This window comes from Fukomys damarensis, unplaced genomic scaffold (genome assembly GCF_012274545.1).
Source record: "Fukomys damarensis isolate Sample0158 unplaced genomic scaffold, DMR_v1.0_HiC HiC_scaffold_37, whole genome shotgun sequence".
Lineage (NCBI taxonomy): Eukaryota > Metazoa > Chordata > Mammalia > Rodentia > Bathyergidae > Fukomys > Fukomys damarensis.
This window is the reverse complement of record NW_022900949.1, coordinates 54,746,195-54,770,022: the sequence shown is the minus strand read 5'-3', so window position 1 is coordinate 54,770,022 and position 23,828 is coordinate 54,746,195. Positions and strand designations below refer to the sequence as shown.

The following is a 23,828-nucleotide window of genomic DNA, read 5'->3' as shown; positions in this document are numbered from 1 at the left end:
TTTAAAAATATGCTGAATTGGCTTAGAACAACAGTTTACAACTGTGTGTGTGTGTGTGTGTGTGTGTGTGTGTGTGTGTATGTTTGAGTGTTTGAAAACAGGGTATTGCTAAATTTCTAAGTTACCAAGGCCAGGCTTGAATTTGTGATCCTCCTGCCTCAGCTTCCAGTGTGCTAGGATCACAGGTGTGTGCCACTGTGCCAGTGAGATTATAGTATTTTTATACCATACACACACACACACACACACACACACACACACAGTTGTATATAGTGTTTCATACCATAAACATTGCCATGTTTAATTTTTTAAGGGAGAGGAAGAAAATGATAATGGATAGGGAATAGTATCTGCCTTGGATATATGTATGAAGATGTTTTCTAAAATTTAATATGCAAAAACCATACTTAGGTTAGAAAATACTTTGTTGTTGTTGTAGCTGTATTTCTGTAGATCTTAATTTTTCCCCAGTACTGGGGAATGAACCCATTGCCCTACATGTTCTGCCACTCACCTACAGCTGCAGTCTTTTCTTTTTTTTAATTATCTTTTTGATGGTACCTGAGATTGAACCCAAGATTTTTGCACTGAGCTGGATCCTCAGCCTTTAATTTTTTTTTTTTTTTCGAGAGAGGGTTTCAATAAATTGCTAAGTTTCACAGGCTGGGCTTGAACTTGTGACTGTCTTGTCTCAGCTTCCCAGAGTGCTGAGATTATAAGTATGTGCCACCAAGCCTGGCTCACAGTCCCAAATTTTAAAAATTGAACATTTTTGTGGTTAGAAGTGTTTAGAGCATTTATATATAAACTGGAGGACAGTTAGCACATTCACAATAATTATGTTTTCTAATTTAGAGACCATTTTGGGATCACACATTGAATTTAGTTTTCTTATGTTTTTAGTTTTAAAATTTGAAATGTTTCTCAATCTTCCTTTTTTTGTGTGTGTGTTTGTTTTTGTGGTGTTGGGGGTCGATCCCAGGGTTCTCTTGCTCATGCTAAGCAAGTTTGCTTTCAGCTGAACTGTGTTCCCAGCCCCAACATTAATGTTTTTGAAGAATGTCCTTCAATTTGGATTTCTCTGATATTTATTTAGTAGATTTATTTTGTTTTTTATTTTTCTATTTTTGGTACTGGGGATAGAACTCGGGACCTTGCACTTGTGAAGCAGCAGAACCACTGAGCTAAATCTCTGGCCCTTTATTTACTAGATTTAGGTTTTACATTTTGGCCAGAAATACCTCAGAAACGATATTATATCCATCTTAATGTGCTTGAAGAGACTACGATAGGTTTGTGCCATTCTTGGTGATCATTTGTAACTTTGATCACTTAGCTAAAATTGTGTGTCAGGTTTCTTTGCAGGAAAGTTGTATATTTAATAGGTATTTTGTAGGGAGATAATTTCAAGGCTATGTGAATATCTTGTTTTCACCTACTTTCATCAACTTTTTATTGTTGATTTATTGCTTATCATGATAGTTATAAAATAGAGGTTTTACTATCTATATTACTTGTTTATATTTTAGTTGGCATTCTGCAAAGGTCTTTTCCTGGTCTTCCACTACCCCCAGTAATCTTTCTTACTTTAGTCATTGGGTTTATAAATCTGTTACTAAAATATAATTTAAATAGTGCTCAGCTTTCCCAAATCATCTACTCGTAGGTCCTTAAAGGTTGCTTGAGTGTACTTTTGATGTTTTTATTATTTTTAAAAAGCTCTGTAGGTACAATAAAATGTTCTAGGTTTATCTTACACATATCCTGTCTTTCTATAATCAGCTATTTCTCCAAGAAGCCCTGGTATTTCTTTCAGTGGATTATCTAAAGGGCACGATAATATTTCAAAGTTCAGGCTCTACCACTTGTAAACTGAGTTGACTTGATCCAATCCCTTAACTGTTTTAAAATCCAGTTTTCACCTGGAAAATGGGAATTAAAATGGTACATATCTCGGAGTGCTGTTGTGAGGACTAAGTCTACCTAGAAGGCAGTGTATGTTACCAATTAAATATGGTATAAATGTTGCCTGTTATTACTGTTACATTACTATTCCTTCTTTTTTCCTTTAACAGGGTATTCTTTTAAAGAATTATTGAAGACGAAGTTTTTTATTTTTGTTTTTAATGGCTTTACAGAATCTTAAATAGAATACAGTTTGACATGACGGCAAAAAATGTAAGTATAAAGTTTTTAATGTAAGTGTTTTTTAAAACAAGCTATTCTTTTGCCCATACATAACTGTTTTGGTTAGTCAAACTTAATTTACTGAAATAGATTTATAGTTGTTTTTGTTTGTGTAGAGTAGGAGATACATTTTAATGCTATCGATTATGGGACTTTAATGGACATTACTGCATTCATATAAATTATTGCCAACTTTTTTCTTCTCAACAGCTGCAAAATTGCTTTCTCCAGAAAGTTTCCCACCCACTCTTTTAGACACTGTGACAAATTAATTTTGATGTTTGCTAGAGACCTTACTGAAGAAGTCACTGCTTTTTTTTGCTTAATCTTTTCCTTTGCATTTACTCAAGGGAAATGCGTATTCTCAGATGTTACTCAGAAGTTTGTTATCTTCTCTGAGGTGGTTCCTGCAGGAACGCTAGCTAGACTCTAGATGTTTTGTAGAAATTTGTCAATTTTTACCATCTGTTGGAGTATATAATTTTTGAATCTTCTTCCTTTCAAGTATTTGTTTCTAGTATATTAAAGGATTATGCCACAAAATAGTATAACATAGAGGAAAATAATTTGTTATAATTTCTTTATCATTCACAGATTATTGTGTAGTAGTTTGACTGAAAATTTAAAAAGGAGAATTTCTTATAAGAATACAGAGATGGCTCCAGAAATTCGAGAGTAGGAATTTAATAGACCCTATTATGGCTTGTATCTAGATGTCTTCCGAAAGCCTCATGCGGTCATAGGTGGAGCTTTTCGGAGGTGGCTGGATGTAGAGTGTGTGATGCTGGGATCAAGGATCTGATTCTGGTATTGATTCCGGTGGGTTGTCAAGATTAAAGGTGCCCCAGCCTGAGTGTGAGGGCTACCGGCCTTAAGCGCAGTACTCTGATAGAGTAAAAGGGACAGAAGGAGGGCTGCTTACGGCTGCTGCTGTTTCTTTATTAGTTCACTGCTTTGCTCTTCTCTGCCTGCCATGAACTGTTTCTCCTCTGTGACGCCCCTCTGTCATGCCACGCTGTCTTAGAGCCAGACACCTATGAACTGAAACCTCTACAAACTCTGAACTACAATAAACCTTTCCTCCTTTAACTGTGAGTGTTGGGTATTTTGTCTCAGCAGCAGGAAAAGTAACCAAGACGGACCCCAGAAGGACCTAGGCCTAGAAACTGGAAATGCACCAGGAATTGAAGCAAAATTTGGTTTCTGTATCTCGTGTCTCTCTCTGCCTTCATTTTCCCACTCGCCTTTCCTCTGCAGATCAGCCTCCGGAGTCCCCCAGGCACCCTCTCAGCACCTCTGTCTCCCTGTTAAGGGACCAGCCCATTCGGAGATAGCTGTGAAGGACGGAAGAGAGGTGTCCTGACAAATCCAATCTCAGCCTCCTTGGGAAGAACCTCTGCCCAACTTGCATCTGATAGCTCATAGTAATTTAGTTAAATGTGACTGGGAGAAGCAGTTGTCACATTGCATAGAATGGCTTCTGGGGGCCCCCAAAGTGTGTGAGTCACGGAGCTCTAAATATTACCCATTTTACTCTAAAGAATAACATGAAAAAAACCTTTTGCATACATTATAGTAGTCCCCCTTACTTGTGGTTTTGTTTTCCACAGTTTGATAGTTACCTAAGATCAACCGCAGTCCAGAAATAATTATGTGGAAAGTTCCAGAAATAAACATTTCATGAATTTTAAATTGTTTCTAATCTGAATGGTGCACCATCCACTTAGGATGTAAATCATCCTGTTGTCCAATTCACCTGTGCTGTGTGCCACGTGACCAGTAGTTACTTAGCTGCCTGCTCAGTGCTCACATCAACCATTAAGGAATGTCAGTGCTCGTGCTCAAATATTGCTTATTTTTCTTAGTAATGGTCCCAAATGCTGATGATTCAGATATGCCGAACTCTTTGGATTAAAAATAGGGTCAGGGTTTAGCTAAGTGGTGCCGCTGCCTGCCTTGCAAGTGCAAGGTCCCAAGGTCAATCTCTGGTACCTCCCCCAAAGGTAAAAATATAGTAAGATACTGGAAAAGAGAGAGGGAGACCATCCTCATATAACTTTATCATAGTATATTGTTGTAACTTCTGTTATTAGTTATTGTTAATCTCTTACTGTGCCTAATTTATAAATTAAATTATCATACATATGTATGTCTAGGAAAAACACATCAGGGTTTGGCACTATCTATCTAAGGTTTCAAGCACCCATTGGAGTCTTGGAATGTATCCCTTGTAGATAAAAGGGGACTATGTGTCTATTTTCTTATTCTGGGTTATAATTCAGAACTTTGAACAGACTTTTTTTTTGAGACAGGTCTTGCTATGTAGTTGAGGCTGGCCTTGAACTCACTGTGTGGCCCAGGCAGGTCTTGAACTCATGATAGTCCTCCTGCCTCAGCCTCCCAAGTGCTAGGATTACAGGCATGTGCCACCATGCCTAGCGTGAACACACTTTTATGTGTTTTTTTTTTTTTTTTTTTTTTTTTTTGTACTGGGGATTGAACTCAGGTCTTTCTGCTTGCAAAGCAGGTAGAAGGTGGCAGAACCACTGAGCTAAATCCCTGGCCCCTGAACACACTTTTAACATTCATTAGCAGCTATACTCAAATACAGATTTTGCTTCATTATCATTCAGCCACAGTCATCAGGTTTTATTGAGTAATTAGGGTATAGCACCAAGCAAAAGGTTAAAGGAGACTTCTCAGTATTTGGCTCGTGTAACTGTGTAATAGCTGTGTTAAGTAATGAGAAGAGGAACTCTCAGAGAGGTGCCGGATCTTGTGGCAAACTCAGAAATTTTGTTTTGAACATATTTAAATTGAGGAACCTAAGACCATCCAGGTGGAGATACTGGCTAGACCGTTTGAGAAAAAAAAATCAAACAAACAAACAAAAACTGGAGCTCAGAGGAACACTTAGAATTTTTGGAGGCATTTCATATTAAAATTATTTTAAAGTTGGGCAGGGTGGATTTAGCTCAGTGGTTCTGGTGACTGCCTTGCAAGAGCAAGGACCTGAGTTCGATCCCTGGTGGAAAAAAAAATTATTTTAAAGCAGTGAGACTATATCTGGTTACACAATGATCGCACAGATGGAGAATACATGATGACCCAGGTCTGAGAACAGGGGCTCTCTAACATAAACATAGGGAGAAGCAGAAGCGGCAAAGGAAATGCAGAGAATGGCAAGTAAAACAGGAAGAAATCGTTATCCTGATGATTTAGCTGCACCCTGGAAAAAAAAGTTTCAAAAAGGGACTGATTCTGTGTGTCCTGTGATGGTAACAAGTGAGTGACGCGTATTGGTGGAAGATACTGCCATCTCATGGAGGCTCATTAGATACATATTTAAATATTTACATTTTTAATTTCCATTTTCCACTTTACATTTCTCTGTGAAGTTTTTGTAAGGAGTAACTTTTGCCTTATTTGTGCCATATTAGGCCTACTGTGGTTGGAAATAATAAAAACCCCACTTTAAACAGTTTAAGGAGCCAGGTATAATAGTACACGCCTGTAATCCCAGCTACTCAGGAAGCTGAGGCAGGAGAATTGTGAGTTCAAGACCAGGCTGGGCATCACATAGCAAGAAACTGCCTGAAGCTGGGCATGGTGGTGCACACCTATAATCCCAGGCTGAGGCAGGAGGATCGCTGTGAGTTTGAGACCAGCCTGGGCTACGTAGTGAGTTCCAGGTCATTCTCAACTTCATAGTGAGACCCTGTCTCAAAAAGAAAACAAACAAACAAACAAACAAACAAGCAAACAAACAAACTGCCTGAAAATAAACAAAAAAACAGCTTAAAGCAAAAAGTGAAATGTATGGGGATTTATATAATTGAAAAGCTTAGCCTACTGTGGTTTCAAATATATCTGAAACCATCCGGGTGTCAAAATGATGGCATTAGGGGCACTGCACGTTGTTTCCACATTTTGGCTTTTTACGTAATGATGTAATGGTCCACATGACCCCCTTTGAAGGAGACAGGGAGCTTTTGTAGTAGTATTTATGCTTCGGATTCCACGGAGGGCCTTTGTTGACCTTGCTCAGCTCACGTACTTAGACACTGGAGCAGGACATGGCCAGCCCTGGGCCTTGAGCCCATTCTTGCTGCCATGCAGTTGAGCATTTCACGTTAACATTCTACCAAAGCTATATGGTGTGTGGGATGGATCATTTTGTAAAAGGAAGAGATGAGGGGCTGGCAATATATTCTTCGTATATGAAGTAAAATTGTTCCGAATAGTATGCAGTATCCAGTGATGGTCTTCTACACTAAAAATATATTTGTGTTCTAATTTAGGCTCCCTTAGTATATAAAAGTTTAAAATATAGGGCCGGGGATTTAGCTCAGTTACACCACACCTGCCTCACAAGCGCAAGGTTCTGAGTTCAATCCCTGGTACCAAAAAAAAGTTTAAAATATAATCGAGGGGTTTTTGTTCTGTTTTGTCAGTGACGCTTTTTTCCCCCTATATGAGCTATAATAATCATTACAGAAAAAAAAAAGAAGATACAGAGAAAAAAATTAGTAGGGCGTGGTGGCCCTTGCTGTAATCTTAGCACTCTGGAGGCTGAGGTAGAAGGGTAAGAAGAAGTGCAAGCCCAACCTGGATAATTTAGTGAGACCCTGTCTCCCCGCACCAGAAGAAGCTGGAATGCACCTCAGTGGGAAAGTCCTGGGTTCGATTCCCAGTATCCCTTCTGCCTCCTCGCCAATTAGCCTGCAGATTATTATCCAATTTGTTTGGAAAAAATCTAGTATATCCGCTATACAACTGTTTTACTACTTATATGTATCTTATAACATTGTATTACGTACTTTAAATGTATACAATAAATTATTTTTTGAAAATTTGAAAAAGGAATACAGAGAAGACTTTTTGCTGGACCTGATTAAGCAAAAAATGTGACATGAAATATGAGTGTACTTTTTTCTTTGTGTGTAGTGAAATATAGGTCCTTTTTAAATAGGTAGAATAAAGAGTAGTTGATAGCTTTAAATGCTTTTCCTAGTCAGCATTTTCTGCTTTCATACAATATACTTTTCTTTTACACTTTAAACTGCAAAGTATTTATAAGGCTGAAATGAATGCATACTTTCAAGTTTTTATTAAGTAAATTTCGTTAGTATTTTATGTAAGCTTTAAATATAGGTACCTTGGCAGGGTGTGGTGGTGCATGCCTGTAATCCCAGTACTCGAGAGGCTGAGGCAGGAGAATCACTGTGAGTTCGAGACCAGCTGGGCTACATAGTGAGTTCCAGGTCAGTCTCAACTACATAGTGAGACTCTGTCTCACAAATAAACAAACAAACAAATAAATAAAGGTACCTCTCTTCCCTATGGTGCCCCAAGTTAGCAATATAATATTGATTCTCAGTTGACCTTTATCTAAGTCTTTGGAGTATAATTTGTTGCTTATTAAGGTGCACTTGTACAGCTGCTTAAAAAGTTTGTGAAGCTTGCCCGGGCTTGGAGGCGCACACCTGTAATCCCAGCACTCGGGAGGCTGAGGCAGGAGAATCACTGTGAGTTCGAGACCAGCCTGGGCTACATAGTGAGTTCCAGGTCAGACTCAACTACATACTGAGACCCTGTCTCAAAAAAAAAAAAAAAAAAAAAAAAAAAAAAAAAAGTTTGTGAATCTGTTTGCTGTTTCACTCTGTAGAAGTTGTACATGAAGAACAGGTGTTTAAGCATAACAGCAACCCAGTAACGGTTAACTCTCTGTTGTGAACATGTGGTTTTAGTTGAGGTTTTTTTGCTGTTACTGTCTCATATTAACAAAATCTTTAAATAAAATGATCTTTTGAAGTTATTTTATGTATTGAATGGTCATGTTGCATCGAGCATGGCATGAATATATTAAAGGCTGTGGTTGCCTTTGTCATTCTCTTTTTGAAGTAGAACAGAGACTTTTGTCTTTCTCTTCTTTTTAAAGCAGAACCATTTAAAAAGAGAAGCTTTTCATTGATTGATTGAGGAGCTGAGAATTGAATCCAGGACCTTGGAACTGAGCTACATCCTCAGCCCTTTGTTATTTTTTATTTTGAGACAGGGTCTTGCTAAGTAGCTGAGTTGCCCAGACCTGACTCATACTTGTGACCCTCCTGCCTCAGCTTCCTGGAGTGCTGGGATTACAAGTGTTCACCACCACGCCAGGCCCCAAAAGGGAAACATTTTAGTAATGACAGTATATTCTTCAACAGATGTTCAACAAATTGAATATTTAATATTAGTATTTGTGAGCAATTTGGGAGAGTCATGACGTGATTGTTAAACGAATTTTGTTGGAAAGGGAAAACATAACTGATACAATACTTAGGAGACACTAGATAAACAGCTGTTTCTGCATCATTGTATAGATGAATAAGCTACTTTTAGATATTTAAGTCGCAGCTATTGCCATAAAAATTTGTTGATAGTAGATTCCATTTATCTAATATCTGTTGCATTAAAACTAATTATAAATGATATCTAGAAATACTTCTGTTGATGAACCTTCTACAACAAGCAACGACTTTTAGTAGAACATTTGACCACACAAAGAATTAATTAGCTCTTATATTTTGAAATTATGAAGTATCAATTGGGTACTTATGAAGAATAAATAATATAAACTAATAAGCTTTTTACAAAATACATGTGCACAGATAGAAAGTTTTAAGGCTTTGTGTGCTTTAAAGTCCTTTCAGATTCCTGGAGATCCAGTATAAAGCATGGTGATAGTTTAAAATAGTGTATTGTATGCTTGAGATTTGCTGTGAGAATAGATTTTTTTTTTGCTTGTGGTTCTGGGGATCAAACCCAGAGCCTTGCACTTGCTCTTCCACTGAATAGGTATTTCCACTGAGGTTCAGTTTGTTTGTGGATAGATCTTAAGTCTTCCACCTCTATGTAGAGATAATAGATGTATCAGTGAGCTTGATTATGGTGATCATTTCGCAATGTAAACACATATCAAAACATCAGGTTATATACCTTAAATATATATTAAATATACACACACATACTCACACAGTTTTTATATGACCGTGATACCTCACGAACGCCAGTTTTAAAAAATCTTTTCAGTGTCGTAGCACCTTTAAAGAGTATTTGAAGCACTAAATTAGAAACTTACAGGGGCTGGGGATTTGGTTCAGTAGTGCTGTGCCTGACTTGCAAGCACAAGGTCCTGAGCTTGATCCCTGGTACTGGAAAAAAAAAAAGAAAAAGTTTTAATATTACAAACTTGTAATATTTCAAAATTATGAGTCTTCACTGCATAAAACGCTAATCTAATAAATAAGAGCCAAGATGGATTATGTAAAGGTGCAAATTTCCAATGATTAATGTCATTATATTGTATACCTTAAATGTACCAATACAATTAATTAAAAAAAAAACGATAATCTAATAGTAATAATACAGACATTTATTGTATCTTGTTTTATGCCAGGTTTTCAGAAATGGAGGGTTTCTTTCCCTCTAGGCTCAAGCAAATTGTAAAAACGCGAAGCTGGGCGTGGTGGCGCACGTGTATAATCCCAGCACTCGGGAGGCTGAGGCAGGAGGATCCCTGTGAGTTCGAGACCAGCCTGGGCTACATAGTGAGTTCCAGGTCAGTCTCAACTACATAGTGAGACCCTGTCTCACAAAACAAAAAAAAAAAAAAAAAAAAAAAAAAAAAAAAAAAAAAAAAATCAAAAACTTCATCTTATGATAGAACTATAATTAGTTGTAATGCCAAGTAGTCCTATAGGTATTATATTTAATGAAATAAATGATTTTAAAGTAAATTTATAAATACATATGCTATTAGAAGTCCCTCCAACACTCAGGAGACTGCAGCAGGAGGATCACTGTGAGTTCGAGACCAGCCTGGGCTACATAGTGAGTTCCAGGTCAGTTTCAACATGAATGTTAATGTAGATTGAGAGTATGTACCAAGTACCATGTGTATACTTCATGTGAGTTACCTCATTTAATCTTTACAGCAATCTGAGTTGGTCAGTGCTGGTGTAATGGGATATGCAGATGACATGACTCCACTAAGGCCCTGCGCCTGTATTGACTAGAATGTGAACCCAAATGATTGGTTTATTTTAGCACTGTACTGTTAATGGTCCTTAAAATGCCTTACATGCCATAGTGTCAGAAAGCACTGTAGATGATGATTAAGAACATTAAAAAATTAAGGGCATTAAATAAGGATGCGCATTTTTTTTTAATTACTGGAGATTAAACTCGAGGATTCACACATGTAAGCACTGAGGATGGAAATTTTTCTTATGTGTGGAACTGGGAATTAAACCGGGCCTTGTGCATACTAGGCATGGTCTCTGCTGCGGAGCCACCTGTTTTTATTCATTATTATTATTATTGTTATTATTATTATATTTTTTGTACCATGGGGATCACGCTGAGGACCTTGGCGTTTGCGAGGCAGGCACAGTGACACTGAGCTAAATCCCTGGCCCTGTTACTGTCGTTTTTAAAACAGGATCTCCCTGTGTAGTTCAGGCTGCCCTCGAACTCTTATATAGCCCAGGCCAGCCTCAAACTCAGGTAATCCTCCTGCCTCCACCTCCTGAGCTCTGGGACTACAGGTGTGCACCATGCCTGGCTCACTTTTTTAAATTTTGAGGAAAGGGTCTCACTAAATTGCCTGGGCTGACTAGGGACTTGTGATCTTCCTGCCTCAGTCTACGAGATAGCTGGGATTACTGGTGTGTCCCACGATGTATAACATTAGATAGGGACCTCTGGTGGGAGGTATAAACTAGTGCATGAAGTGATCTCATGAAATTTAAGGTGCTGTTTTTAATTTTGAAAACTATTTTATTCAGGTTGGTTTGACTTCCACAAATACAGAACTAAGAGGATTTATAGATCAGAATCTCAGTCCAACAAAAGGTAAGCATTATAGTAAAATTTTTCGGAATTTAGTATTATCTCATTTGTTTTATAAAATATGAAGCTACAAGAATTACTTTATGGCCAGGCGTGGTGGTGCATGCCTGTAATCCCAGCACTTGGGAGGCTGAGGCAGGAGGATCACCACAAGTTCAAGGCCTGTCTGGGCTACATAGTGAGTTCAGGGCCAGCCTGAACTACATTAGCGAGACCCTGTCTCAAAAAAAAGGGAATTACTTTGAGTATAATAATATTAATGTGTTGTCACATACCATATAACTCATGTTGTATAAACATCAGTTACCACTGAGATGTGGAGGGGTATTGTGTGTTTTTTTTTTAACATCTTTCCTTAGAGGTCTTCAAGATCTTTCATCAATAATCTTATTACAAATGAAAATATTCAGGCTGTTTTTCTTATAATTTTCTTGTTTAAGTGTCCTGCTTTAAAGTGGTTTAACTTGTAAGGAGTTAAAGAAGAATTATTTCCTTGTATTTTTCTATATATTTTCATACATCATACGTGGTTATGGTATGTACAGTAATGCCACATATATGATAATCACTCCATATTGTTTGCTAGCTTTTTAAAAAGGATTTTCGTGTCTATATTCATAAGGGATTGGGGGGGTTGTTTGTTTGTTTGTTTTTTGAGACAGGGTCTCACTGTGTTTTCCAGGCTGGCCTTGAATTCACTGTGTAACCCAGGCTGGCCTTGGACTCAGGTTAATCCTCCTTAGTGCTGGGATTACAGGCATGCACCACTACCCCAGCTAGAAAGGATTATTTTTTGTACCAGAGATCATCGAACTAGGGACCTTGCACTTGTGAGGCCTGTGGCAGAACCACAGCTAAATCTCCGGCCCTAAAGGATACTTTTAATGCTCTAAATTTTTAAGGTTTTATGAAAGTTTGGATCCACACTGAATACATATATTCTGTACCGTGGTATCTTGGTTCACGTACTTGATTCTTTCCATGACTCTGGTTGAAAACGGAGTTGGACAAGAACTGAATCAAATTCAGTGGTTAGATTCAGTGTTGACCGTATGGGGAGATTTGATTTGTTTCTCATCCAGTTCAGTTTGTGACCAGAATTGTGGAGAGAAGTGAGTTTGTGACCCAAGGCACCGTGTGTGTGTGTGTGTGTGTGTGTGTGTGTGTGTGTGACTAATACGTGGTTTACCGGAGGTGCTTATGTCAGAATTGTAATCCACCAGCACTAGAATTTCAGGAACCAGGAATATCTTTTACTATGTATCTTTGAACGGTATCTTTCAGTATATAAGGATACATATGTTAATATTTATGGATGAAATGATACAATGTCTAGAATTGGCTTTAATATAATCTATTGGAGGAAGGAGGGTAAAGTGGGTGGCATTATATCGATGAAGCAATATTGTCTATAATTTGACTGATTGATTATACTGAGTGGTTGCTCTGTGGGGTCTCATTTTTCTTTCTTCCTTTGTATGTCTTTGAAATTTTTGATTATAAAAGAAAGGAACGGGACCAGGGATTTAGCTCAGTGGTGCCGCCACCTTCTTCATAAGTACAATGTCCTGAGTTCAATCCCTGGTACATTTAAAAAATAAAATAAAATAAAATAAAGGAACAAAGCTATTCCATTACAATTCAAACAGCTGTGAAAAAAAACCAAAAGTGTCCACAAAAGGTTATGTCTCAAACAGAAGTAGAGAGGATAAAGAAATCTGTATTTTAGTATAAAAAATCTAACTTAATAATATTAATGGTCTGTAGGAATTCTTTTGTGAGTTTACGTATTGTAAAATTTAAGTGATATTTTAGGCCTTGATACTTTTCAGTATTTCTTTGATAGCCAAGAAGCAGAGTGAGGAGGTGGCTGGGCACAAGATTCTCTCCTCCGTGTTAAGCTCCCAGTTACCTGTTTCCTTCATCCAGCCTCTACCTCCTAACAACTCCTTCGTCTGTGAAATCATGAATGGATTAATCCTTTAATGAGGTTTTCACCCTTGTGATTCACGTTCTAAAAGTTCACCTGTGAACTCATGAGCCTTTTGGAGCACTTTCTTTTTTGGTGGTATTGGGTTTGAACCCCAGGACTTAGCGGTTTTCAGCCTTGGGTCTTAGATCTATTGCAAAGAACCTTACTTAACATCTGTAGGGTGAGGTGGTAATAATTAGTAAAATACAAATTCAATTTAAAATATTACTGGGTGCTAGAGATTTCGCTCAGTGGTTCTGTGCCTGCCTTGCAAGTGCAAGGTCTTGAGTTCGATCACTGGTACTAGAAAAAAAAAGTGTTAAAATGTTTTTGAAGTAATTTTAGCTTGACTGTGTGTTCCTCAGTCAGTATTCTAGGATTATGACTTGCCATGTAACTCTGTATAGTTTTTTTGTTTTGTTTTGTTTTGTTTTTGGTGCCAAGGTTCAAACTTGGGCCCTTGTACTTACAAGGCAGATGGTGGAACCACTGAACCAAATCCGCAGCCCCTGTTTTGTTTTGGAGACAAGGTCTCACTCTGTGGTTCAGGCTGGCTTGTAGCCCAGACTGGCCTTGAATTCATGGTAATCCTCCTGCCTCAGCCTCCTGAATGCTAGGATTACAGGCATGTGCTGCCACCATGCCTGGTATGTATAGTTTTTTAGATTGTCACATAACGTTTCTCGTACTGGAAAATAATGAGAATCAATGTAATGTTATTATAGCAACATAAAAAGGACTATGTAAAACTACAGGAAAATATATTGCCTTAATTTTGTGTATTAGAACTCAAGCTTTTTTCTTTAACATTTTTAGGGAGCACATATATCTTTGCTGTTAAGGGGAGAAAGCAGCAAAAAGTTGCCCCTCTCAACCATCTATATCTGAGAGCAAGGACAGGGGATGGTGGAAAGTGTCCAGTCTTGAGTAAGAGAAGCCCCCATACATCCCCCTTGTCACCCTCCACTTCTCGTTAGAGCTCTGGCTAAAATCCTAGAGGAGCCGTACATCCTCCACTTAAGTCAGCATCACTTTGTCCACCTGGTACATTGGGATTCCGTGGAAGACTTTAGCTAGAAGAAGGGCTCTGTTGTCAGACTAAAGGAGGACAGTTAGGAAACCTCTGGCTACCTAGTCAGACTGCTGTGCCAGCTCGCTACAGCACCTGTTCCGTTCAGTTCCTTCCCTGTTACGCCAAACAGCCGGTCACCAAATCTACTCTTGAACATGGTTGTTAGCCTGGTGTGGTGCACACCTGTGATCAGTCCCAGGCGGGGGAGGCTGAGACAAGAGGATCCCTGGGCAGTTGGCAACTTGGTGAGACCCAGCCTTAAAAAGGGAGTGCGGACTAGGGATATAGTTCGGGGCTTAATACAAAGGCCCTGCATTCAATCCCCAGTGCCACTAAATAAGTTAGTAAATCCGTGCACACACACATGATATTCGTATTTTGGTTCTTAATTCTTCCGCACTCCCCTTCTTTACTTCCTCTTCTCCCTCTCCTTACCCTCTTCTCCCCGTCCCCAGGTCCTCCCCCGTGCTAGGCAAGCACTAAAACACTACTGTAGCTGCATCCCTAGCCCCTTGTTATTTCTTTTCCCCTCCTTCTACCACATTGTCTACCCTTGTCCTTTTCTACCTGGATTGAGTAGTAACCTCCGATATTTACAGCGTCTTCCTCTCTGCAGGATTGCCTCCACTCCTAATTTTGTGTTCCCTCTGCAGCTGAAATATTTATCCTTTCTCTCCCCACTGCCTCTTACTAGCTACATCCCAAGCACTTTTTTATTTTTTTGAGACAGGGTCTTGCTAGCTACATTGCTGTTTCCCAGGTTGGGCTTGTGCGCCTCCTGCTGTAGCCTCCCAAAGTGCTGGGATTATAGGCATGTACTACACTGGGAGGCTAAGGCAGGAGGATCCCAAATTCAAGTCCAACCCAGGCAATTTAGCAGTTAGCAAGATCCTGCCTATGAATTTTTAGAGACAAAGAAGGCCTTTTTTTGTGTGTGGGGGTACTGGGGATCAAACTCGGGTCCTTGCACTTGCGAGGCAGGTGGTGGAACCACTGAGCTAAATCTCCAGCCCTGCCTATGAATATTTTAAAAAGGCTGCAGTTGTAGTAGGGGTGTAGTTCAGTGTGAAGGTCCTGCACTCAATCCCTAGTCTCTCACACACACACACACACACACACGCGCGCGCGCGCACACGTCAATTCTGTTGTTATCTACCTGGAGATAATATCAGATCCCACGGGATAAGGGCTCAGACCCATGAGACCGTCCTTTCTTTCAAATGCTACTCTCAGTGTCCGTGTTGCGACCTGTACTTTTGATCAGCTGGGTATGGTATTCCCCTAAATCCCTTTTGCGTTAGATTGATTTATTTCAATATTTAGGGTACTCAGGGAAACACCGTACTCAACAACTAGCAAAGGCTACAGATGAACAGCTAGGCGAAGTGTTAGATATATAGGGCGAGGTGAAAGGGCCCTGTACCACCCTCCTGGCGTACTGATGCTGGTTAACCTGGCTGCCTGAACCTCATAGTTCACTTTGGGGTTTTTTTAATGGAGACTTCTCACATAGGCACAATCCGATGTACTTTTCCCAACCCCTCTTACATCTCCCTGAATAGTGGTGGGGCTGAAAGCCCAAGTCTGTAATCATGACTGTTCTTCCTGGGGACCAGCATGCATTTAGGAGCCCACAAGAATTACCCCAGTAGAGCAGAGTCATTGCTGTCTTCCAGGAAATTCCAAGGGGTTTAGGAGCTTTGTGTCAAGAACTGGGGTCAAAGACTAAATATTAGAAGGAAAGATCTCCTAGCATTCCTATCTACAAGAGTCAGGAACTGGGGCAGACAGCAAGTTCTCTAAAGAATCTCTAAACACCCATATTGTCCAAGAATTTCAGTGGCTCTGTCACAGGGACTTTGTGACAGGGATTGGGGGGGAATGTTTTTCTTGGTACCTAAGAGAGATTGGTTCTAGGAACCCCCGAAGAGGCCAAAATCAGTGGATGCTCAAGTTCTGTATATAAAATGGAGCATTATTTGCCTGTCAGCCTGTATATTTTCCTCTGTATTATGATAACTTAATTCAATGCAGATGCTGTATAAACAGCTCCTATACTGTACTTTAGAGAATAACAGTGAGGATAAAACCATCTGTATTATGTTCAGTCTGGACAGCTGTTTCCCCCCTCCCCTCCCTCTCCCTCCCTTTCTGGATGTATTCTTCCTATGTTTCTCAAGCACTCCTTGAACTCCTGGGTTCAAGGGATCCTCCTGCTTTGTCCTTCCTGACAACTGAGATTATCGGAGCACACCACCGGGCCTGACTGAAAATGTCTAAGTCCTTTGACTGCTTTTCAATTAGATCATTTGCCTTTTTTGTTGTTGAATTTTAGGAGTTCCTTATACTGTATATTCTGAGTAGAAATCTCTTGTCAGTATGAGATTTACACATATTTTTTCTCATTCAGTAGTTTCTCTTTTCTCTTTAGTATTGTTTAGTGAATAAAAGTTCTTAGGTTTGAATTATTCTTCATTGCCTATGCTTTTGGTGTAATACCTGTGAAATCTGCTAAATACAATGCCATGAAGCACTTCTAAGAGTTTTATAGTTTTAGGTTTTAATGTTAGGTCTTGGTTCATTTTGAGTTAATTTTGCATGTGGTGTAAAATGAGGGTCCAACTTTATTTTGGGGATGTTGGTATCCAATTTTTCAGCACCATTTGTTGAAAGCACTGTCCCTTTCCCATTGAGTAATCTTATCAGCACCTTTATCAAAAATCATTTGACTGTGCTTGTGAGGATTGATTTCTGAGCTCTCTTCTATTCCCCCAGTCTTTATGTGTGTCCATATCGTATTATCATCTTGTGTTTATAATACTGTAGGTTTGGTACGTTTCAGAGTTGGGGAATGTGACTTCTCTAGCTTTATTCTTTTTCAGGATTTTTTTGGCTGAATAGAGTCCTTAGAAATTTCATAGGAGTTTGAGGATAAACTTTTCCATTGAAATAAAAGCTTTTAGAATTTTGATGGAGACTACACTGCATCTGTAAGTTACTTTGGTTTTTTTGACTTCTAAAATTGTTAAGTCTTTTTATTCATGAACATGTTCTGTTTATTTAGGTATTCAATTTACCATTTCATTTTGAATTGATTATAGTGTTCTGGAATTAGTTATTGGCAATGTTTATACAACCTTGTAAATATACTAAAAACCATTTTAAAAGGTGAAGTTTTTTGGAATGTGAATTGTACTTTATTTAAACAGTGAAAGATGAAAGCACTGTCTTCAGCTTGATGTCTAGTTCTGGCTCTGATTTGTTCTTCCCTTTATAAGCAGACTTCTTAGGAGAGGCCATATATTTATAGTCCCATTCTGACCTCTTATTCATTCCTCTGTCCCATATAATCTGATTTTTCACTTCATTAGTCCACTGACACTGCTCTTAGTGTTTCCCTTTTTTTCTTTTGAAATCATTTGACCCAGTCAACATCTTTCTTTTCTTAATAAACTTTTTAGTATCAGGGATTGAACCCAGGGCCTCACACATAGTAGGCAAGCACTATACCACTGAACTACATCCCTACCTCTTAATACACATCTAGCTTTAGAACAGTATTAGGCTTACAGAAAATTATGAAAAAGAGTGTTCCCACATACCTTTCACTGTGTCGTCTGTATTAATGTTGCACATTGATATGGCACAGTTTTTACAGCTAATGAGCCAGTATCAGTAGATTATTATTAACCAGATCATCCATCATTCAGGCAGCACACTTGTTCATGTTCTGACTATCCTGTGAATCGCTTGGGCAGGTATCATTTCAACCAATTGATTCTTTCTTTTTTTTGGTTTTTTGAGACAGGGTCTCACTATGTAGTTGAGACTGACCTGGAACTCACTATGTACCCCAGGCTGGTCTCGAACTCACAGTGGTCCTCCTGCCTTAGCCTCCTGAGTGCTGGGATTACAGGCGTGCGCCACCACACCTGGCCTACAACCAGTTGATTCTTATATTGAATAAAGTTGATAAAATTAATGTTTTTATATTTCCTGTTACCTTATGAAATTAATGAAAAATAATGCAGTTTTTGGTCATCTTATATTTAAGTAATTGGACTGGTAAATGGTTAACTGAAATCTGTACTTTATTCAGATTTCCTTAGTTTTTAGCTAATGTCCCTTTTCTGTTTTAAGAAAAGATCTGTACGCAGTCACATTTCATATTCATACAGCCTTAGGTTTTTCTTACTATCAGAGTTTCTCCAAGTTTCTGTGTTTTTGTAACAATTTTGGAGGTGTACTTATGAGGAAGTCTGTCGAATACCTCTCCGATGAGATTTTTCTAATGTTTTTCTCATGATTTGACTGGTGTCAGTTGGCGGGGGAGAAGGGAAAGCAAGAGGGAGCAGAGGTGAAGTGTAATTTTCATCGCAGCACATCAAGAGTGTGCGCTGTGTGCACGGCGCCACTCACTGTTAAGTTGAACTTCGCCCACTTGGCTGAAACGGTGTTTGTCGGATTTCTCCATTATAAAGTTCCTCTTTACTGCCTCTCCCTGCCACATCCTCTGGAAGGAAGTCATTCTGTGAGGCTCACACTGGAGGAGTAGAGTTATATTGTTGCTCCTGGAGGAATCTGTGTAGAAACTGAATTGAAATCTGCATAAACTAAGTCTTCAGCACCCCGAATTTGTGTCTTCTCTGTTATTTATTTAGTCTGTCCATCATTTGTTTGTATTACTATGGATAGCTAGTTTATATTCTGGGCCATAATCCAATAGTACTTTTATGTTGTTGCTCAGATTATTACAGCTGTGGCCGCTGGGCACTCTTTCAGTTGGTTTCTGTGTCATACTGACATATACTAATCATTGTGGCTTTTGTTTGGTCAGTTTGAGCACATCCTTACTTTTTGAATACAGCAAGCGTATCATCATCAGATTGGTCATTTTCTAAGTTTGAATTCATGGTAGAATGTTATTAGAAACCAAGATCCCAGTGTTAGATGAGATCATTGCTATTTGAAGGATGCCTTTCATTTTGATTATTGTTATTCTTTGTTTCTGTTGAATCACTTTCCTTTTTCTTTTTCTTTTTTCACTAGTTCTGGGATGCACTACTTTTTTCTGTTTGTTTGTTTTGCTTTTGAGACAGGGTCTCACTGTGTAGTCCAAGCTTACACGCACTGGGCAGCCCTGGCTGGCCCCAAACTCACAGCGATCCTCCTGTCTCAGGCTTCCCGTGCTGGGATTACAGGTATGGGCCACCACGCCCGGCTCCGGTCCTGGGATGGAATCAGGGTTGCTCTACCACCGAGCCGCATCCCCAGCCCTTCCTCTCTTTTGCACGCACTGGGCAGCCCTGGCTGGCCCCAAATTCACAGCGATCCTCCTGTCTCAGGCTTCCCGTGCTGGGATTACAGGTATGGGCCACCACGCCCTGCTCCAGTCCTGGGATGGAATCAGGGTTGCTCTACCACCGAGCCGCATCCCCAGCCCTTCCTCTCTTTTTTTTGGTACCAGGGATCAAACTCAGGACCTTGTGCTTGCAAGGCAGTTGCAGTGCCACTGAGCTAAATCCCTGGCTCCTCTTCCTTATTTTTTAAGACAGGGTTTCACTAAGTTATCCAGGCCTGACTCCAGTTTGCAGTCCTCCTGCCCTGACCTCCCTCAGTGCAGCGATTACAGACCCAGAACACTGTGCTTTGCTTGGTATGCCTTTCACAGAAGGCAGGACCGTGTAGAACGGTAGTGAAGCAAAAGGATCAGGCTTGGTGGTGTGTGCCTGTAATCCCACTCCTCTCAGAGGCTGTGGCAAGAGGATTTCAAGTTTGAGCAGTCTACATCAGTAACAATACAAATAATAAGTTCCTCAAAGGGTGCGTAAGAACTGAATGAGGTAAAGCACATAAGGCATTTAGTATAATGCTTAACATATAGAAAGCATTCATTTTGTGCTGACTCTTTTTCCCCTTGTTAATAATATTTTTGTCTTCCCTTTTGTCTCTTCCCTGTCGGTTTACTCTACTAGGTCATCATCTTTTGTCTTCTAAATGTTAATTTTCCATGAGGTTCTCTTCTCACTTTGTACATTCTCCCAGGAAATTTCATCTATTTTCATGGCTTTATTTATGGACTTTGTATTTAAGTAATTCTCTCTCTCTCTCTCTCTGTTTTGTTTGTTTGTTTCTTGAGACAGGGTCTCACTATGTAGTTGAGACTGACCTAGGACTCACTAGGTAGCCCAGGCTGGTCTCCAACTCACAGCGATCCTCCTGCCTCAGCCTCCCAAGTGCTGGGATTACAGGCCTGCGCCAACACGCCCCTAGTATTTAAGTCATTCTCAAATCTCTATTTGTGGCCCACATCTTTGTCTTTAGTTTTTGTATATCCAGTGATGTATTGAACACCTTCTTCCGAATACGTTAGTGTACCTTTAATGTCCAGAATTAAATTATTTCACTCTTTTAAAATCTGTTCTCCCCCTTTCCTTATCTTATTGAAAGGTAGTATAAACCCACCTTTTGCCCAAACTAGTTACTATCTGTAACTCCTTTCTCTTTTTCTCTACTCCCAGCCACATCGTTTAAAGGCTAGCTGATTGCATGTTTTAAATTTCTCAGGACAAGGCTGGAGACAGTTGATAAACAAAGGTCTAACTCATTAGGAAAAAAAAATCTCAGCCTCCCGTACCTATTTTCTCTCTCTACTCCTACTATCTTAGATCAGATTACCCTCAACTATTGCCTGGATGACTGTAGCTCTTTCCAGGTTTACTTCTCTTCATCTCTTCCATTGTACTAGCTATGTATTTTTTTTTTTTTTTGCAAACACAAATCTGAACGGGTCTCTCCGTGTTTAAAAAAAAAACAAAACCAGAAAACCTTTTTATAGTTCTTTATTGCCCTCAAGATGAAGTCCAAACTCCAATTTGAAGGTTTCTTCATGATGTGGCACTGTTTTCATCTCTAGGCTTGTCTCAGACAGAACTGCGCTCCCGCCTCGTAGAGCTGCCTTTAATTCTCTTTCTGCCCCCCTGGGTGTTTTTTGTGCTTGGAACACGAGGCCGGCCCAATGCCATTCTTCATGCCGCTCCTGGTACGCGTACACGCGTTCACCTGGCCAGTTCTGCTCAGCTTTACGTCTACTTGCCCCATGCACCTCTCATACCGTGCCTCTGTCCCTGTCCCTGCTATAGCATTTATCGTGTTATTTTACTGAGTGTGGTCTCGGTGCTACCCTTTGGTTTTGCTTTGAGATGGGGTCTGGCAGTATTGCCCAGGAGGCCTCAACTCCCAATCCTGTGTTAGCTTCCTGAGTAGCTGGGATACAGGTGTGTACCTGGCTGTCACACTAGGGTTTTTTGTTTTGTTTTGTTTTGTTTTTTGGTACCGGGGATTGAACTCAGGACCTTGCACTTGCTTGCAAGGCAGGCCACCGAACCGCTGAGCTAAATCCCTGGCCCCACACTGGGTTTTAATTGCTGGTTTATTTGTTGATCTTTTCCACCAGATTACAAACTGTAGAAGTTAAGAAAAAAAAAAAAAGATCTTAGTGACTTTGTCTTAGTCATCATTTCTCTAAGACAGATTACAAAGTCTGTATCCCATAGTATCTGTCCTAAACTGGGGACTTGACTGAAAGAGTGTGTGTCCTTTCTGCCTGTAATTCTTTTGGCCAAATGGCCAGACCTGTGTTTACTTTCTAAAATCTAGTTGACCATCAATTTCTCGGTGCCTTCTTGTTTCTGTGCCTCCTTTGCGCTACCTTTGGACCTCTACATACTTTGTTATTGCACTTATCATGTGACGCCATAATTCTCGATATGATTATCTTTTCATTTACCAGACTATGAGCTTCCTTAAGGCAGGGTCTTTTTTCCTATCTTTGTCTTTAGAATCTAGTTTGATTTCTACTACTGTTCTATATTGTCAGTAAATGTTGAACTGCAAGAGCTTGTTTTGCCTTAATGTTCCCAGACTTTTGGTCAAATTACTTATTTAACTTTTGAGAAGAGGTGATTAAAGAAGGAATGTATTTTAAACACTTCTAATTACTTTTTAAGAAACAAAATGTTTAAGTATGCAGTGAGGGAAATTCCTGAGCTCTTTGTTTTAGGTCGTGTATCTAAGAGTTGGACAATAAAGGTTGTATAATTATTTAAAATAAAAGCAAGCCTGGGGGAAAATGAGAACCAAGACCTGTCATGTAAAGGTACAAGATCCCAATGATGAATGTAACTGTACTGTATACCTAAAATGTACCAATAAACTCAATGAGGAAAAAAAAGCAAGCCTGAAGATAATTACATTCATCCTGTATACTATCAAAGGAGTAGTGATTTTAAAAACAACTGAGTATTTGTATATCTTTATGTAAAGCATGTCAGTACGCATTATAAAGAAAACTGAAGGGCCAGGGATTTAGCTCAGTGGGCCTGCCTTGAAAGTGCAAGTTCCCAAGTTAGATCCCTGGCACCAAAAAAAAAAAAAACCTAAAAAAACACAGACTTCGTGTTGAAAGACAAGCAGAAGCTTAAGTGGAGACCGGGGCTCCTCCACTGTCTTCCGGGCAGATGTTACCGGGTGGCGGGCTGCACCTTTGGATATATCTAAGTGTGGAAATGCGCCTATTTTCTGCAAACTGTGTGTCGTCCTCTGGGACAGCTGCCCTGTTTGTTGGCAGCTATTAGGAGGCTTGCCCAAGTCGGTATGAAGTCTGCCGTATGTGTACTTATTCCTTATATCCTCAGCAGAGAAATTTTAACTCAGAAGAGGGAATATAGCTGAATAATCAGATCCCTCTGGTGGAGGCAGAACGAAGGGAAAAGTTGAGAAAAGGCTGTGTGTGAATGGAAGAAAAGAGAATAAAAACGATTAGAGGATAGTTACAACACAGGACGAGTTTTCTGGAAATAAAACTGTGTTCAGAATTCTTAAACCTAAAAAAGATTAAAAATAAGAAATGGCTACTTCCGTGTGAATGCCTGCAATCTCAGCTACTTGGAAGGCTGAGGCAGAATTGCAAGTTTGAGGCCAGCTTGGGTAACTTAGTGACATTCTGTCTGAAAATAAGTTTATAAAGGACTCGGGATGTAGTTCAGTGGTACAGCATTTGCCTAGCGTGTGCAGAGCCATGGATTCAATCCCAGTCCCCGATATGAATGAATGAATGAAGAGAGAAAGGAAGGAGGAAGAAAAAGGAAAGAGGGAGGGAACAAGCAAACCAAAGAGGTATCAGGAGCAAGAGGCACAGTGCTATCAAATAAGACGTGTCAGGCCCCAAAGCATTGAAGGGACGAAGAGGGATATTGTATAATTATGAAAGGAGCAATCAAGGCAGCAGCACAGGTTTTGAGAATGAAAGAGCCAGAGATACAGGCCTCCCCACTGCCTTCTGAGCCTGTGCGTAGCTTGTACTAGGTGTGGGTTCAGCCCTCAGCGATCCTGGGGGTGCGTTGAGATTGGAGGAGCAAAACGTGTGAACAGACAGCGCTATACTGATTTTTCCTGCACAAGTACATGGAGTAGCTCTATATTAATTAGCTCATTTTTTAGAGTTTTATAGTTTTTCTCACATAGAATATGTATCTATGTATATAGATGTAAACTATATTTGCAAATATGTATGTATTTGTAATATGTACGTGTATATATGTATTTGTAAGTATACATGTATATATATATATATATATGTAAACTATATATGTAAACTATATTTTGTTGTTGTTTTGGGGTTTTTTTGGTACTGGGCATTGA

General features: G+C 39.5%; 1 protein-coding gene across 5 annotated transcripts in view; it reads left to right on the top strand.

The window, feature by feature from the left end:
• The first annotated feature begins 2,080 nt into the window (after positions 1 to 2,080).
• The window catches only part of Tfdp2 (transcription factor Dp-2), a 127,049-nt gene continuing 105,301 nt past the window's right edge, over positions 2,081 to 23,828 (top strand). For 4 of the 5 annotated variants that reach the window (XM_010608186.2, XM_010608185.2, XM_010608184.2 and 1 more), the window contains exons 1-2: positions 2,081 to 2,178; positions 11,019 to 11,085. In XM_010608186.2, coding sequence (XP_010606488.1) covers positions 2,164 to 2,178; positions 11,019 to 11,085 — 82 coding nt within the window. In that variant the 5' untranslated portion in view covers positions 2,081 to 2,163. Of the gene's footprint in view, positions 2,179 to 11,018; positions 11,086 to 23,828 lie in introns of those variants that run through there. The other variant, XM_010608192.2, reaches the window with a different exon arrangement.